Source organism: Onthophagus taurus, chromosome 5 (genome assembly GCF_036711975.1).
Source record: "Onthophagus taurus isolate NC chromosome 5, IU_Otau_3.0, whole genome shotgun sequence".
NCBI classification, from domain to species: domain Eukaryota; kingdom Metazoa; phylum Arthropoda; class Insecta; order Coleoptera; family Scarabaeidae; genus Onthophagus; species Onthophagus taurus.
Genome location: NC_091970.1, coordinates 7,366,416 through 7,384,815, shown reverse-complemented (window position 1 = coordinate 7,384,815; position 18,400 = coordinate 7,366,416). Strand labels below are relative to the sequence as shown.

The following is an 18,400-nucleotide window of genomic DNA, read 5'->3' as shown; positions in this document are numbered from 1 at the left end:
TAATTTAATTAAATTAAATAATAAACAACAATATTAATCGATTTATATTGTTGTTATACATAAATCTTTTAAGTTTGAAATTAAATAATATTACAGATACATAACCTAAAAACATCAAGACATCAAACATAACCTCAACTATTTAATCAAAAATTGATTCAAAATTTGAAAAAGCTTATAATAAACATGTCCGTTGTGGTTGAAACCACCTTAGGAGACATAACAATCGATCTCTTCATAAAAGAACGCCCCCGAGCGAGTTTAAATTTCCTCAAACTATGTAAAATCAAATACTACAATTACAACCTATTTCACACAATAAGTAGAGGTTTTATAGCCCAAACTGGCGATCCGACGGGTTCAAGAAACGGTGGCGAATCAATCCACGGAGTTATTGAGGGTCCTTTAAAACGTTACTTCCAATCGGAGAAAATGCCCAGGATCAAACACACAATTCCGGGGTTGGTTTCTTTCGTGGGGAATGAAGATGGGATGTTGGGGAGTCAATTTTTTATAACCCTTGGAACGGATTTGATGTATTTAGACGAGCAGCATTGCGTTTTTGGGGAAGTTGTTGAAGGATTGGATATTTTAGATATTTTAAACGAAACAATTTGCGATCAAGATAATCGGCCGTATCAAGATGTGAGGATTACTCATACTGTGGTGTTAGACGATCCTTTTCCTGATCCTGAGGGGTTAATTGTTCCAGAAAGATCGCCTTCACCGTCAGCGGAGCGATTGCAAGGTGGGAGAATTGCCCCCGATGAGGAAATCGACGAAACAGAGGGCAAATCTGCCCAAGAAATCAACGAAATCGTAGCCGATAAATTAGCGAAAGCGGGGGCAACGATTTTAGAGATGATCGGGGATATCCCCGACGCGGATATGACTCCCCCGGAAAACGTTCTTTTCATTTGCAAATTAAATCCGGTTACAACAGACGAAGATCTTAACATAATCTTCAGCAGATTTGGAAAGATTAATTCGTGCGAAGTTATAAGAGATAGAAAAACCGGGGAATCCCTTCAATATGCTTTCGTTGAATTCGACGAACAAAAATCATGCGAAGATGCTTATTTTAAAATGGATAATGTTCTTATTGACGATCGGAGAATTCACGTTGATTTCTCACAATCGGTTGCTAAAGTTAAATGGCTTGGAAAAGGCAAAGGGGTTATTAATTATGATAGTAAAAGAAACGATTTGGGGAAAGGAAGATATTTAAGAAATGAAAACTTCAAAAATGAGAAAAAGAAGTCTAAAAATAAACGTATTGAAGAAGAACGCTATAAGAGAGATAGAAAGTCAAATTATGAGTCATCAAGAAATCAAAGCACTTCAAGAAATAGATCTAAAAGTAGGGAAAGAAATCGATATTACGAAACGTCAAGTAGAAATAAAGTTTATGATGATAATAAAAGATATAAAAGTTACAAAGAGAAAGAGAGGAGATTAAAAAATGATGATGATGATAAAAAGGATGTGAGAAGAAATGTAAAATCAAGAACTTCAGGGAGGTATAAAAAGAATGAGGAAAAATCAAGGAGGAAAAGGAGCTCTTCCAAAGATAGTTTGAGTTCATCTTCCAGTGGGAGTGACTCTGATTGCAGTACAAGTAGTGAGAAGAAATATAAAAAAAATAAGAAGAATAAAAAGGATAAGAAAAAACCGAAAACGAAGAAAGCAAAGAGATAGTTTTAATTAATTTGAAATAAGCAATGTATTTTAATTAAATAAATGTAAGCAAACTAAAGGGATTATTATTTAAATTACAGATTTCTATTTTTAAATTCGTTAAGTCAATAATGACAGATGTCAAAAAAATCAAAATTTCAATATTCATATCTTTTTTAATTCTTCATTAATCTGAATGAAACTTCGTATCTGAAGCATATATTTTTCTACATATTCCCGATTTGGATGGTTTACAACGGATATTAACAGTTTGAAGAGAATTAGGGGCAACTAAAAATTAACTGTCAACTGAATTGAGGTTATCTTCTCAGGTAAAACCAGTCTCGGAAGTTTTATTTACAATACTTAGTTGCTTGGGTCGTAATCTTGCGTACTCTACGAAATCATAGCCCTAATTTTATCTCATTTTTCGAAGCGTCCAAATTCGAGAAATTACTGAATGTGGATAACAATGATGATTCGGTAACGGAGAGAGGGGTGATACAAACTGTTGAAACAAAGGTAGAACTGCCATCCTTCGAGATGAAACAAGAACTGTAATGAAGATGAAAAATGTAAGAACACCGGAGTTTAAATTACAGATTTCTATTTTTAAACTCGTTAACGTCAATAATGACAGATGTCAAAAAAATCAAAATTCCAAAACTTATTTTATTCATATCTTCTTTAATTCTTCACTAATCTGAATGAAACTTCGTATTTGAAGCGTAGATATAACTGACATTGATCCTCCCGATTTGGATGGTTTAGAACGGATATTAACAGTTTTAAGAGCAACTAAAAATTAACTGTCAACTAAATTGAGGTTATGTTTCTTTCTCTCTCAGGTAAAACCAGCCTCTGAAGCTTTATTACAATACTTACTTGCTCGGGTCGTAATCTTGTGTACTCTGCAAAATCAAAGCCCTAATTTTATCTCATTTTCCGAAGCGTTCAAATTCGAGGAATTACTACTGAATGTGGATAACAATGATGATTCGGAAACGGAGAGAGAGGTGAAACAAGAGCTCTAATGAAGATGAAAAATCCAAGAAAACGGAAGTTAAAATTACAGATTTCTGTTTTTAAATTCGTTAACAGCAATAATGACAGATGTCAAAAAAATCCCAGTCTAACTTATTTTATTCATATCTTCTTTAATTCTTCACTAATCTGAATGAAACTTCGTATTTGAAGCGTATACTTTTTTATTTCAGCTGTCCATTGCAGGTTTGAAAGTTTTCCAACCAAAAAAGAATTTTACAAATTCTAAATCCAATTTTCAATGTCAAAATCTTTCAAAATCTAATTAATTAGATATAACTGACATTGATCTTCCCGATTTGGATGGTTTACAACGGATATTAACAGTTTTAAAAGAATTATGAGCAACTAAAAATTAACTATCAACTGAATTGAGGTTATGTTTCTTTCTCTCAAGTAAAATTACTATTGGAAGCTTTTTTACAATACTTACTTGCTCGCTTATTTAGTCTTATTTAGAATATTTAGTCTTCTAAAAGCAGTAGTTAATCTTTTGGTATTAGTTTTAATCTACTGGAAGCAATGTTTTAGTCTTTAGAAGCAGTATCTAGTCTTTTGGCAGCCAAGTTTGCCTTCTGAAAGGAATATTTAGTCTTCTGGAAGCAATATTTAGTCTTTTGAAGCAGTATGCAGTCTTTTAATAGCTAAGTTTGTCTTCTGAACGCAATATTTAGTATTCTGGTAGTAATATTTATTCTTCCAGACGCCGTATTTAGGTTCTTAGATCGGTTTTAGTCTTCTGAAAGCAATATTTAGGTTTCTGGGGCAGTATCCAGTCTTTTGGTAATCATGTTTGTCTTCTGAAAGCAATATTTAGTCTTCTTAAAGTATTATCTAGTCTTCTAGACGCCGTATTTAGGTTCCTAGACCAGTGTTAGTCTTCTAAAAGCAATATTTAGGTTTCTAGAAGCAATATTTAGTCTTTTGGAGCAGTATCCAGTCTTTTGGTTGCCATGTTTGTCTTCTGAAAACAATATTTAGTATTCTTGAAGCAATATTTATTCTTGTAGATGCCTTATTTAGATACATAGATTTACTTATAGATAAATAATCAATACTTCATTAAAAACTCATCTATTAAATATTTAAAACCCCATTTGTACATAATAAATCATACTTAAACCGAAAATGTTTTTTAAAACTAATATTCATAATAAAAATGCGACGAAAACAAGATTGTATTTTATGCGTATTGAAACCATTGATAAGAATTTGTTTAATACTCGGCCTTTTCCCGTGTTCTTTCAACTGTGATCACGAAAAAAAGTTAATAGCCGTTAAATACAACAGAAATTACATGAATTTTTCCTTAACTCGTGTTACAATTCAGTTATTGATGGTGCTTAAGCTAACTTTTCGTGAATTCGAAATAAAAAGCTTGGTAGATGTGTTAATGATGATACATATCGTTTATCCTGGCTGGGTGATGGTTCTAATAAGCGTTTCATTTCTATCATCTTATCGTAAATATATTAAATGGTTGGAAAGCATCATAACAAGGATTAATAATTATTATATTAATTCAAATTTTGATGGTATTATAAAAAAGTGTCATCGAAGAGTGTATTTTTATGTAGTTCTCATTAGCATTTATCACTTAATTTCTGCACCTCTTGTATTCTTTTCATATCACAGCTTATTAGTGGCAGTCGTATATACTTTAAATATATGGTCGTTTTATGGTCTTATTGCGTTTATTGACGTCTATTTCTATTTAATCACATCTATAGTTGATGATTTTTACGAATATGTTAAAAAAAACTTTTATACCAAAAACCTATTAGAATTTCGCCAACAAATTTGTTACCACATCACAAAATTTAGCAATTACATGACAACCGTTACAATACTATACATATTATTTTGCATTGTTATGGGAATGATTGGTTTATGTGCTATAGGCGAAAAAATTAAGTACAATAATCGTGTTGATGATATTTGGCTCATTGCAATATCAATTAATACGGTACTTGGAGGATTTTGCGTCTTTGTACTCACTAATGACGCTGAAAAACTAATAAAAACGGTAAGTTTAGTTTGTAAAGTATTAATTTGTAACGTTTTAATTTTAGGATCGCAGTTTTTTGTCGTTTATTTATAAAGTTCCCTCAAAAAAGAGTGCAATTCAAATAAATCATGTGGAACATTTAATGTTTAACTTGGAATATCAACCTATATTGTTATCGTTAGGAAATATTCAAATTCAGAGACAAGTCATAATGAATTTTGTGAATTACTCCTTCGTTTATTTTATTGTTTATCTTCAAACATTGTTTATTCGTTAACCTACTGATTAAAATTTTGTTGTTGTGCTTTTTCGAATTGAAGAGATAGTTTTAATTAATTTAAAATAAGCAATGTATTTTAATTAAATAAATATAAGCAAACTACTTCAGGGATTATTATTATCTCTCATCATGAAAAATGCAAGGGTAAAATTACAGATTTCTATTTTTAATTCGTTAATGTCAATAATGACAGATGTCAAAAATTGATTAAAATTTTGTTGATGTGCTTTTTCGAATTGAGATATTTTTAATTAATTTGAAATAAATAATGTATTTTAATTAAATAAATGTAAGCAAACTACTTAAGGGATTATTATTATCTCTCATCATGAAAAATGCAAGGGCACTGGAGTTTAAATTACAGATTTCTGTTTTTAAATTCGTTAACACCAATAATGACAGATGTCAAAAATTGATTATTGATTAAAATTTTGTTGTTGTGCTTTTTCGAATTGTTCCTTAAACTGTTCAGGTTGGATATTCCTCCTAGTATTATAAATCTAAAATTAAGAAATGCTCCCAATAATAAAACCACTAAAAATAAATTGGATTACCTCGCAAACAAATTTTAAAATCGTTTCTTTGCAAATTGTAGCTTCCGCTCGAGCTCCCCACTTAAACGTTCTTATTTTTGTTAAATCATCAACCACAACACTTAAATATTTTTGCTTCTCCAAAGTAACGAAAACAAATTCTTTAACATTACCGAAAAAATCGTGGTTTTTCTCCAAATCGATGTTTAATGAATTCAAAAACGATTTCATCGAAGCTAAAAATCATTCAATTTATTTTTTTATTTATTATTTGTGTTATTGTACCTTCAGATGTTGAATCACCACTCATAAAAACGTGGGATAAAACTAATAATGTTAAAATCTTCTTTGGATTTTTATCATCATTAAAATTTTTTAATAAAACATAAAACCCATCCTCTAATTCAACCACTTTATAACCAAAAATATCTTTTAAAGCTTTTGTTGTTTCTTTCATAACTAGTTGAAAAGCCCCCGAGGTTTTTATAGGAACATTTTTCTTAATATCATTCTTTTTTATAGGATAATTCCCCTCGGAAGCCACCAAGAAATAACGAACGCATCTTTTTACCGATTCTTCGATAAATTCAGTGGGATCGCTCTCATCTGAATCACTTTGAGATTTATTTAACGATTTCTTACTTCTCCTTTGAGACATTTTTATCTAAAATAACATTAAAATATTAAAAAGTTAGGTTATGTTGATTATTTGACTTTTTTGATTCAACACTAAATTATAGATGGCGCCACATATGATTCAAAAATAATAATTTTATTTAAATTTTATTATTAAAAAGCGAATTAGATTAAAATAGCGATTCAATTAATTAATTTTTTTAAATTAAATTAATTGATTTAAAAAAATTATGATTTAAATCATAGAGGTCGCTTATAATAATAATTAAATGTGTCAAGAAAGACGTTAACATAACCTAAAAAAAATAAACATTTTTCACAAATTAAAAGAAGTTTGGAACATAATAATTAAGAATTCTAAATAATATAAGTTAACTTTAATGAAACAAATTAAAACACATAGTAACAATGCTAGTGCAATACTGGAGGCTAAATACGACGTCCAGAAGATTAAATATTGCTACCAGTAGACTAACACTGATACCAAAAGACTAGATACTGCTCCAAAAGACTAAATACTTCTTCCAGAAGACTAAATATTGCTGTCAGAAGAAAAATATGTAGACCAAAAGACTAGATACTGCTTCAGAAGACTAAACATTACTTCTAGAAACCAAAATTTTGCTTTCAGAAGACTAACTTCCAAAATACTAAATATTGCCTTCAGAAGACAAACCTGACTACCAAACGACTTGATACTGCTCTAAAAGACAAAATATTGTTTCTAAAAACCTAAATATTGCTTTCAGAAGACTAACACTGGTCTAGGAACCTAAATACTGCTTCCAGAATACTAAATATTGCTTTCAGAAGACAAACTTGGTTACCAAAAGACTGCATACTGCTTCAAAAGTCTAAATATTGCTTCCAATAGACTAACACTAATAGCAAAAGATTAGATACTGCTCCAGAAGACTAAATATTGCTTCCAGTAACTTAACACGAATACCAAAAGATTAGATAATGCTCCAGAAGACTAAATATTGCTTCTAGAAACCCAAATATTGCTTTCAGAGGACTAACACTGATCTAGGAACCTAAATACGGCGTCTAGAAGAATAAATATTTCTTCCAGAATACTAAATATGCCTTTCAGAAGACAAACTTGGCAACCAAAAGACTGGTTACTGCTCCAGAAGACTAAATATTGCTTCTAGAAACCTAAATATTGCGTTTAGAAGACTAACACTGGTTTAGGAACCTAAATATGGTGTCTAGAAGAATAACTATTTCTTCCAGAATACTAAATATTGCTTTCAGAATACTAAATATTGCTTTCAGAGGAGTAACACTGGTCTAGGAACCTAAATACGGCGTCTAGAAGAATAAATATTGCTTCCAGAATACTAAATATGCCTTTCAGAAGACAAACATGGTTACCAAAAGACTGGATACTGCTCCAGAAGACTAAATATTGCTTCTAGAAACTTAAATATTGTTTTCAGAAGACTAACACTCGTCTAGGAACGTAAACACGGCTTCTAGAAGAATAAATATTGCTTCCAGAATACTAAATATTGCTTTCAGAAGACTAACACTGGTCTACGAACCTAAACACGTCGTTTAGAAGAATAAATATTGCTTTCAGAATACTAAATATTCCTTTCAGAAGACAAACTTGGCAACCAAAAGACTTGATACTGCTCCAAAAGACTAAATATTGCTTCTAGAAACCTAAATATTGCTTTTAGAAGACTAACACTGATCTAGGAACCTAAATACGGCGTTTAGAAGAATAAGTATTGCCTCCAGAATACTAAATATTCCTTTCAGAAGACAAACTTGGCTACCAAAAGACTGCTCCAGAAGACTAAATATTGCTTCTAGAAACCTAAATATTGCGTTTAGAAGACTAACATTGGTTTAGGAACCTAAATATGGTGTCTAGAAGAATAAATATTTCTTCCAGAATACTAAATATTGCTTTCAGAAGACTAACACTGGTCTACGAACCTAAGTATGGCGTTCAGAAGAATAAATATTGTTTCCAGAACACTAAATACTCCTTTCAGAAAGGGCTACCAAAAGATTATATACTGCTCCAGAAGACTAAATATTGCTTCTAGAAACCTAAATATTGCTTTTAGAGGACTAACACTGGTCTAGGAACCTAAATACCGTGTCTAGAAGAATAAATATTACTTCCAGAATACTAAATATTCGAAGTTAATCGGTATTGGAGGGACTTTAAACAGTTCCCGTTCGGTTATTATAAACAATTTGGAAAAATTTTATTAGAAAGATCGCTTTAGAATAATGTATCCTACAACCGTATAATGCTCTGATGCGGAAGATACGGGACACCTGTATAAATATTTATTCTTTAATAATATAAGTTAATTTTGATGAAATAAATTAACTTTCTAGTTTTAATTGTTATGCAGCGCTAAACCAAGAACTAGAATCATTCGGGTTTGGCCGTTTTAAAATAATAAAATTAAAATTTCAAAAAGTTAGGTTATGTTGTTTATTTACGTTTTTTGATTGATCACTAAATTATAGGTGGCGCCACATATTCAAAAATAATAATTTTATTTAAATTTTATTGTTAAAAAGTGAATTAGATTAATGTAATGATTCAATTAATTAATTGATTTTAATTAAATTAATTTATTTAAAAAAAAGGATGATTTAAATTTAAATCATAGAGGTCGCTATATCCGTAAAAATAAATGTGTCAAAAAAACGTTAACATAACCTAAAAAAAAAAAACATTTTTCACAAATTAAAAGAAATTTGGAACGTAATAATTAAGAATTCTAAATAATATAAGTTAATTTAACGAAATAAATTAACTTTATGAATTAGAAAGAGATCGAACAAGTTGGCCAAAAACCTGTTTTAGAACACGTGAAATGTTAAAAACCACATCATTTTAGATTTGTTCGATTATTAAATAACAAAATTGTAGGTAAGAAATTAAAGTATTAAAATCGAAATTGTTTCTATTTCTTTTAAGGTTTTGAATATGGCAAATAAAGTTGTAGCAGTTGATTTTATAAGTTCTGAAATGTTTAAGTGTCTTTATTGCAATACTCGAGTGCAATATCCTGTGATGAAGGTAGAAAATGTAGGAATTTTTTGTGGATCTTGCATATCAAAGACTGAGTATAAAGATGCGGAAATTAATGAGGATATGCACTCAATGCTTTTAGATGTTAAGTTGTTTTGTAAATATGTAACGAAAGGATGTCCAAAGCAGTGTTATTTTAAAGAAATTTCTGAGCACGAAACGATTTGTGATTATAGAGATAAAATGTGTCCTTTTTCGATTTTAAATTTTGAATCGTCGGATTGCTGTGGGGTTTACGAAGATATTCTATCACACATAAAAGAAAAACACAAAGATTCCATTAAAATATTTGATAATTACCATTATAATTTTAATTTTAACTACAACTCACAATTCGAAACCATAAGAATTTTATTATTTAATAACGAACATTATTTTATTTTTTATGTCGCCGTAAAAGGCAACAAATTAATGTTTTTCGTCTACTTTATCGGAAATTTAAATGAAACAAACAATTTTAAATTTACCATTCAAAATAGAGGCTGTAATTTATTAACGAAACCTCAAACGATGTTTTTATTACACGACTCGATGTTAAACGAAAAACACATCAAAAATGAATCGATTATTTTCGATTTAGACTTTTTAAAGTCAACGTTGCGAGATAATTTCGAAACGATTATTACGATTAACAAAGAGGGGTTTAAAATTAATACTAATTCTCTTTTAGAGTATATGGAATGTCCCGTTTGTAAGGATTCGATGAAATGCGAAATTTCTCTTTGCAAAACGGGGCATAGTGTGTGTATACAGTGTAGGAAGAATTTAAAAAGATGTCCTTTGTGTTTGGGTTCGTTTAGTTCAGCGAGAAATTACGTCGTTGAGTCAATAAGTAATCTTATAGATGTCCCAATTAATTATAAGTCGATTTATCCCAAACGAAATGATCAAAACCACATTTGTAATTCCTGTAATTATTCTTGCCCGTTTAGTAATTCACATTTATGTGAATGGCATGGACAATACAAGGATATTATTGAACACTTAAGAATCGAACACATCAATATCATATTTTATAACCACCAAATGACAAGAACCATTTCTTTCGTTGGCGAAGTACAAGATGTTGTATGTTTAATTACTTTGGGATATATCTTTAAAGTTACAACCAAAAAGGATAAAGACAAAAATAAAATGTTTATTCGATTCGAAGTAATCGGCCAATCCAGAGCTGATAAATACAATTATAGAATAACTACCAATGCTAGATATCATGCTAAAGTTATAAACTGTACCGTTCCTATTTTTTCGATGAAAATTAGACCTGAATATGTTACCTTCGCTATTAGTATTAGGACTTTAGTTGGTATTGTTAAAAGTGATCATGTAGTAATAACTTATGGTATAAGCCAGTAAATTTAATTTAAAATTGACGTTTTTAACCTCAAATGGTTGACATTTTCGATGTTATTAATAATAATTAATAAATAAATTTTTTTAACGATAACGATTTTATTTAACATTTAAACAACGCAGAAGGGTTTAAACGTTATTGTTTAAATCTAATTTAATTTAATTATTGAAACAAGTAAACTTCGGCAATCGATTCATAGATGGCGCATTTTAAAATAAAATTTTAATTATTTCATTTTTAATAAAATTAATAATAAATTAATTTATTTAATTGTCAAATTTTGTTGAAACGAAGTAAGGTCCGTTGAGTTGAAATAAAAAAAATATAAAGTGAAATATTAACGGTTAAAATTTTATTATTTTTAGATTATCCAACTTCACTCGGTTACCATGGTGATTAAGATCCAAACATTGCAGACGCTTGTTAAAATTGAAATTGAATTTAAGTTTTTTTAAGGAAAAAGTCTTATTTAATTGGTTTAAAAGGCTGTATTTAACTCAAAATTGGTTTATCTAGGGAATTATAATATTAGGGTAAGTGGATTAAATCATAAAATTTATTTCTCCTAATTAGAATCGATTTAAATTAATTGCAATTAACGAATTTGTTATCAATGCGAGATAATCGTAAAGAATTCGAAATGTTTTAAAATTAATAAAAATTAGGTTAGAATTGATAAAAAAATCGGAATAAAATTTTATTATTTTAAGGTTATCCAACTTGACTCCGTTACCATGGTGATTAAGATCCAAATATTGCAGTTACATGTCAAAATGGACGTTGAATTTAAGTTTTTTTTATTAAAAACACGTAATTAATTGGATTTGAAGGTTGTATTTAATTCAAAATGGGTAAATGGATGAAATTATAAGCAAGGTAAGTGGATTAAATAAAAAAAAAATTTTTAGATCAATATACAAGAATTTAGGGTTAAGTAACAATTAAAACTAGAACTAACACTAGACCTAAAACTAGAAATAGCCAAAACTAGAATATTTCTAGTTCTAGGTCTAGTGTTAGTTCTAATTTTACACTAGCACTATCAACTAGAACTAACGCAAGACCTAGAACTAGAAACAGTCGGGTTTAGTCGTGAAAAAAACTTTGTTGTTAATGTCAACTTTAATTTTATTATTATATTCGTAATCCTCATAAAATAACCTTTAAAGTGAGTCCAAACTTGACGCATTTATTTCAAAAAACCAAAAAGTTCGAACTTTTAATTTGTTTTGTCAACTTAACAAAAAATCCTTTAAAATGAGTCCAAACTTGACATATTTAACTTTAATATTAATGGAAATACAACCACTTCCGGTTTGAAACGTCAACGTCAATTTTGACATATTTGTCATCTTCATTAAAAAACCTTTAAAATGAGTCCAAAGATGACACACTTATCTCAAAAAGCAAAAAAGTTTGAACAAAAAAACGTCAAACCCGAAGTTAGCAACAATGAAGATAGCAATTTAATTATTAAATATTAATACCAACCTTAATTTTAAATATTTTTTATTGTATTTTTGTGATAAATTTTAAGACATTTTATAAAAATTAAGAATTTGTCAAAATGACATTGACATTTCTAACCGGAAGTTGACCATAACTTCATTAATATTGAAGATAAATACGTCGTGTTTGTACTCATTTTAAAGGATTTTTAATGAAGATTACAAATATGTCAAAATGTTTGGAGTCAGTATAAGCTCCGCCTATCTCTGTGACGTCAAGGCTTAGGTTGTCTATTGGGTGATTTTTTAACGATGGATTTTCTCTATTTTGTTGAAAAGACAGTCAACGCAAAAATATTGTAACTAACTCTACTCTGTTTTGATTATTTCTGCAAAAATAAGGAATTCTTTCATTTGAGATGTAGGCGAAAAAAGTTATACAATTTTTTACCTCGAATTTTTTGTGTTCATCCAAAACCCAGTCCTGTTAAAAAAATTCTGGATAATCCAAAAGGCGTTATAACTGAAGCCCCAGAAGACATTTTATGTGAAAATCATTTCATTTTATCGTTTCCGTTCAAAGGTGAACATCCAGATCTAGGACAATCGTATCTTATTATCTCTCACAAAACCATATGTCACTTATTCCTAAGAACGATTTTCACAACAAGTCTGCATATTATATTCCTCATCACTGTCCAATTTCATCAAAAATTAAGATAAAAGAAAATGCAATGCCAGTTACTTTATGCAACTCCTACTTGATTTCTTTAACTCAAGTGTATGTAGACTTTTGTCCGTCACTGTAAATGTGACGTTTTGAAATTCAACACGTTATGTATTAAAATTGAAGTTTCTCAAAAATTTTTTTCTTTTTTTTTTAGGAACCTACCTACCCTTAAGGAAGTGATATCAGCCTCACCAGCAAGACATTTATTGTGGATATATGTTATAAAAGCGAGAAAGTGGACTCTATCTAGTTAATTTTTCGACTGAAACAAAAAAGATAAAAAAAAATGGTTAAACAGCAATGGCACGCGAACAACATTCGTCATCTACCGTTATTTAGTCGGAGTAGAGTCGGTGTCGACCGCGATCCGATGTTTGTGTACCAAGCGCCGCCAGTTCGATTTGAAACGACGTCCCGACGGTATGATGAAAAACGAATTCAAACGGACGTGTACGTGCGTGATCAGTCATTTCGGATAGCGAAAACTGAAACACCGACGAACAACTAACATTGATCTCGGATAATACTTTTTCGATAACGGTAAGTTCAAAAAATCATTGATTCAAATTTAAACAAAATTATTTTAATATATTCCATCGTTTGGTTTTATCATTTTTAGTTGCTTATCGAACGTTGCGCATGTTTTCATTTTTAACACGTGATTGATTTGGGTTTGAAAGTATTTCAAAATAAAACCTGAAAAAAAATACTAACACGATCATGATTTATTGAAGAAATTTTCACAATTTCTATTTATAATAGAGTGTTTAGTACAAAAATATATATTTTTCGATATCCTTGTTATTGTAACTAACCGTTTATGGAAGATAGAGGCGCCTTAACACATTTACACATTTACACCTTTACAGCTACACCGAGCGGAAAATCGCAGACTATTTATGTCGTTTATAACCGCATCTAAAACGACGTGGCACAACAAAGCGTCTCTCTTACGCAAGACTGCCAACAATGAGGAAACAAGCGCTGTCAGCGGTTTATGTGTACGCGTTTACGCCAAACCTGAGAACCGAAACAAAACCCATCTACCAGTACATAGTAGTAGTTATAGAATAGTAGTTATTCGTGATTATAGAAAGAGGTCGACGTTGTCATCCTTGTCGTTTATTATTTTGTATCGGATGGTATTTCAAAAGGTATTCCAATATAGAGGTATGGGTAACGGAGGTGGAAGTTCTCTTCGGCGGTATTTGAAGAAGTTGTCGGTTTTTGTTTGTGTAACGTGTTCACGTAATCGTGCGTAGGCAATTAACTTTTTCGTAAATAAACGTCACGGTTATCTAACGATCCTAATTGCACAATATTGATGTGTTTAATTCATTTTTTTTTAAACTTTATTGTATTCGAATCGCTTTAATTTGAACTTGAATCGCTTTATCAAAACTCCTATGATAATTTTTAATCTTCAGTAGTAGTAAACAAATAAATATCTTTCCTTCATATTTATGTTACGAAAAATAACGTCATCGTTTACGTAGCGAGTTGATCTCACTTTGTTATATTACACCAAAGATAAAAATTTTTGTAATCTTAATGACCAACCGAGTAGGTAATGGCAATTACTCCAACAGTATCACTTATACTCGAGTGCTTTTAAAACACAAAACTCATAGTTTAATGTATAACGTGTCTGGCAGTTTGATAATAGTCCAATCGAAATAAACAAGTGAAAACTAGTTATAAAATTAATCATATGTTGGTGATAGATAGTGTGATGAACAATGTATACAGAAAGAAATGTATTATTAAGTAAGGATTAATCTTTATTAATTTTACCTACTAAATTCGTATCATTTAGGATCATCTCAGTCATCTTTTTTGTTTCTATATGCACAATTTTAGACATCTTCATAATTTGTAATTCCACATTTGCCTTTGAACTCTGACTTCTGACAAGACTTTACTTGCAACATGGAATCTATCCAGTGTAATTCCTAACAATTTGTTAAGCCCTGAAGTCTGTTAGTGTCATTTTTGACATAATAGTAATTGATGGCATCTTAGCTGATATTTTACCACTGCTAACAAAGTATTTCTTGGCATACACACACGCATGTCGAATTAATTAATGTGTAATTAAGTAGTGATAATGGATGAAAACATAATTAAATATAACAGAATTTAAGCCAGATGATTATCAATTTTGATACTTTGAGAATTTCTGGCTTGAAGCTAAGAAATAGTATCATTGGTTATGAATTATGATATCTTGATTCATTATCATTAATTTTTATGCAAACGTTTTTCTCTATCATCTTAAATTTTGTACTTATAACAGAATTTCTTGAGAATTCTTGGGTTGAACCTAAGAAATGGTGATATCTATGGTGGCATTAACTATGGATTATGTTATCTTGCTTCATTATCATCAATTTTTATGGGAAACCTTCTTCTCTATCACCTTTAATTTTCTACTTATAACAGAATTTAACGCAGGTGATTATCAATTTTGATATTTTGAAAGTTCTTGGATTGTACCTAAGAAAGGGTGATATCTATGATAGCATTGGTTATGAATTATGTTATCTTGATTCATTATCATCAATTTTTATGGGAAACCTTTTTCTCTATCACTTTCAGTTTTTTAGTAATAACAGAATTTTATGTAGATGATTGTCAATTTTGATATTGTGGGATTTCCTGGCTTGTGCATAAGAAATTGATGTAACTAGGTGGTATTGCTTATGAATTATGTTATCTTAATCCATTATCATCAATTTGGAACCAATAAACTTGGATCTAATGGCTGGTACACCGTTATCGATAATCATATCTATACAGGGTGATTTATAACATACGGAGCAGATTAAAAAGGGGTCAAACTGAAGATATCGTCGGTATACAAGAGAATGTGACCAAGTCCAAAATTTTAGATTTTTAGGTTTCAATGCTCATGTACCGGAAATTCAATATTATTTTTCTGGAAAAAATGAACAAGTCCAAAAATGCCATAATAATGCTTATAATTTCAAATTCCATAATGACCAAGTCCATTTTGTAAAAACCTGTACAGGAGAAAATGACTAAGTGGACTTAGGGCCGGTTGTACAATGCGTTATCTGGCAGATAAGTTAGTTTGTACTACAATGTACGGATATTTTTGTCGGTGAGATTAGCGGCAGGATAACTTATCGGGTACTCAGCGGTGCCGATAAGACACTTATCCGCCAGATATTTATGGTTACCAAGGTTTTTATATAAAAACTTTGTATGATTACTGCATATATAGGTTAACCTCTAACATTAAACGTTAACCTTATATGTACGATGTGTCAATGAAAATTTTTTTAAACAATTTATATTGTCAAAATCATAATTTAAACTTCAAAGAAAGACGTTGGCGTTACCATTCTACGGCATAAATCACTAGATATGGGGAAAAACTACTACCAACCGACTCTTATTTCGTCGATAGCAATCCTACCGACAAAAACAGTTTGTACAACAGCGAATATCTTTATCCTCCTGATAAGTTTATCGGGCGGATAGATATCAGGTAGATTTATCGGTATATTGTACAACCGGCCCTTAGTCATGTTTTCTTGTCAATATTTTTATCTCTAGGATTTGACTTAAATTAAGATAGCCATGCATTATGCTTAACAAAAAAAAACGAGAGAAAAGATACAGAAATATGATGTGACAGACAGGGAAAAGAGAGTGACGTTTGAAGTTTAAACAGTTTATCATAACAATTATTACTTAAATCAAAATAAAATTGTGTTCTATGTTATTAGACTTAATCTTTGGTAACTATCTACACGTATTACAATAATTTTGTTTTTCGGATATTTAGTTTTAAAAAATAATAAGCTAATGCAATAATACCTTATTTTAGTGGCAAAATGAGTTGTTCGAAAAATTATTATAACAACGCACAAGAAATGATTAATGATCTTAGGGATGTTCCGGTAGAATTTGCTACTAATTCTAGTAATACAAGCCCTACGACTTTAATAATAAATGAACCACTAGTAAATCCTACGCAAGTTATAGAAAAACGCAGATGGGTAATAAGAAATCCTCAAGGAACAAAACGTGAGAAAAACAAGTTATTAAAAAAATCGTGTTTTAAATTAATACTAAAGGCAAACAAATGCCTGCAAAGTCCCCTAGAAATGTAAATTGTGACAATTGCCGCTACAAATGTACAGAAGTATTTCCTGCAGATCGTCGACAAGATATCTGTAAACAGTATCACAGTCTATCCTATGACAGACAAAAGGACTTTATAATTAATACCGTTGCAACTTCTGAATGCCGAAGAAAACGAACGAGGGACTCTAGTAGAAGTTTCCCAGGAAATAAGACTAAACCTGTCATTTTGAATGAGGTGAAGAGACATATAGAATCATTTCCTGTGATGGAATCACACTATTGTAGATGTAGAACTACACGGAAGTATCTTGACTCTACCTTATCCATTCTTAAAATATATGAATTGTACAAAGATTTACAGATCAGCAATCAAAAGGATTTTGTTTCTCCAATAACATATAGGAGGGTGTTTTGTACGCAGTATAACTTATCTTTCTTCAAACCAAAGAAAGATCAATGTTTGTTGTGTGTTAAAGAAGCTAAATCTATTGAAAAATCAGAAGAATTTCTTTCTCACATAAAGCGAAGGGATGATGCTAATAGAGCAAAAGATTTAGATAAACAAAGAGATGACAAAACTTTTGTATCAGTAAGTTTTGACTTACAGAGTGTCCTGCAAATTCCATGCTCCGATGTATCACCTCTTTACTACAGTCGAAAGCTATGTGCATACAATTTAGCAATTTATGAAGCAGCTCCACCAAATAAGGGATATTGTTACCTTTGATCCGAAGTTGATGGCCAACGAGGAAGTTGTAAAATAGGTATAGCTTTATTGAAGTGGTTTAAAACTTTACCTGATATTGTCAAAGAAGTGTCACTCTTTAGCGACACATGTGGCGGCCAAAACCGAAATAAATACATTGCGGCTCTTTTGTTGTTTGTAGTCAACCAGTTACCTATAGAGATTATTACTGACAACTTTTTAGAAAAAGGTCACTCGCACATGGAGGCCGATTCGATGCATTGAAAGTGCAAAAAAATACATTCCTGTATTTTGTCTTAATGATTGGAAGACAATTATGACACTAGCAAGATCCAAGAGAGGCAAAAATAAAACTTCTGGTGCCTACATTGTAGAGCAAATGACTTACCGTGACATTATTGACTTGAAAGCACTCAATACATCTATACTACAAAATACAATTCGGGATGAAGGGGGAGAAAAAATAGAATGGTTAAAGATCAAACAATTAAGGTACGAAAAAGAGAAAAAAGTTTATAATTGTAGCATGCTGTGCACACGACATGTACAAAACAAAAAGAACGTTACTATATAAAATTATTATCATTAAAATAATCAATCGATTCTATCAGTCCTTAGAATGTAGTTCATATTATTATTTATTAAAATATTAATTTATGATCTTCCCTTGGTTCTCCTAGGCCTCAGATCATCTCTTAAGGAAGACCTAGGTTGTTCATCTGCCGAACTTGTATACGGTCAACCACTTAGGCTTCCAGGAGAATTTTTTGTTAATATTCAACACCCTTTGGAATC

At 30.5% G+C, this 18,400-nt stretch overlaps 4 protein-coding genes and 2 long non-coding RNA genes across 7 annotated transcripts in view; 4 read left to right on the top strand and 2 right to left on the bottom strand.

The window, feature by feature from the left end:
• Window positions 1–100: 100 nt before the first annotated feature.
• LOC111416299 (peptidyl-prolyl cis-trans isomerase sig-7) lies at window positions 101–1,756 on the top strand. The gene has a single exon (XM_023048275.2). The coding sequence runs from the start codon at window positions 187–189 to the stop codon at window positions 1,696–1,698; it is 1,512 nt and encodes a 503-aa protein (XP_022904043.2). The 5' UTR covers window positions 101–186; the 3' UTR covers window positions 1,699–1,756.
• Window positions 1,757–2,261: 505 nt separating this feature from the next.
• On the top strand, window positions 2,262–5,112 carry LOC139429748 (uncharacterized). Its single transcript, XR_011640323.1, has 2 exons — window positions 2,262–2,525; window positions 2,629–5,112. It is a non-coding gene; the product is annotated as an uncharacterized lncRNA (long non-coding RNA).
• Window positions 5,113–5,303: 191 nt separating this feature from the next.
• The window catches only part of LOC111416300 (necdin, MAGE family member), a 107,827-nt gene continuing 94,730 nt past the window's right edge, over window positions 5,304–18,400 (bottom strand). For both annotated transcript variants that reach the window (XM_071195804.1, XM_071195805.1), the window contains 3 exons: window positions 5,828–6,206; window positions 5,564–5,778; window positions 5,304–5,509 (listed from right to left, as the gene is read on the bottom strand). In XM_071195804.1, coding sequence (XP_071051905.1) covers window positions 5,426–5,509; window positions 5,564–5,778; window positions 5,828–6,206 — 678 coding nt within the window. In that variant the 3' untranslated portion in view covers window positions 5,304–5,425. The remainder of the gene's footprint in view (window positions 5,510–5,563; window positions 5,779–5,827; window positions 6,207–18,400) is intronic.
• LOC111416303 (uncharacterized) lies at window positions 8,812–10,698 on the top strand. The gene is made up of 2 exons (XM_023048278.2): window positions 8,812–9,085; window positions 9,138–10,698. Exon 2 carries the CDS (start codon window positions 9,147–9,149, stop codon window positions 10,605–10,607), a length of 1,461 nt encoding a protein of 486 aa, XP_022904046.2. The 5' UTR covers window positions 8,812–9,085; window positions 9,138–9,146; the 3' UTR covers window positions 10,608–10,698.
• On the bottom strand, window positions 12,003–14,151 carry LOC139429750 (uncharacterized). Its single transcript, XR_011640325.1, has 4 exons — window positions 13,113–14,151; window positions 12,950–13,045; window positions 12,505–12,650; window positions 12,003–12,442 (listed from the first exon to the last, which is right to left on the bottom strand). It is a non-coding gene; the product is annotated as an uncharacterized lncRNA (long non-coding RNA).
• Window positions 13,312–18,400, top strand: part of LOC111416295 (Phosphodiesterase 11) — a 94,936-nt gene continuing 89,847 nt past the window's right edge. Inside the window, exon 1 of the mRNA XM_071195799.1 lies at window positions 13,312–13,323. The gene's annotated coding sequence lies outside the window, so the exon portion shown is untranslated. The remainder of the gene's footprint in view (window positions 13,324–18,400) is intronic.

Coding starts and splice junctions, on each gene's coding strand:
- LOC111416299 (XM_023048275.2), top strand. CDS start 187: ATGTCCGTTGTGGTTGAAACCACCTTAGGAGACATAACAATCGATCTC.
- LOC111416303 (XM_023048278.2), top strand. CDS start 9,147: ATGGCAAATAAAGTTGTAGCAGTTGATTTTATAAGTTCTGAAATGTTT.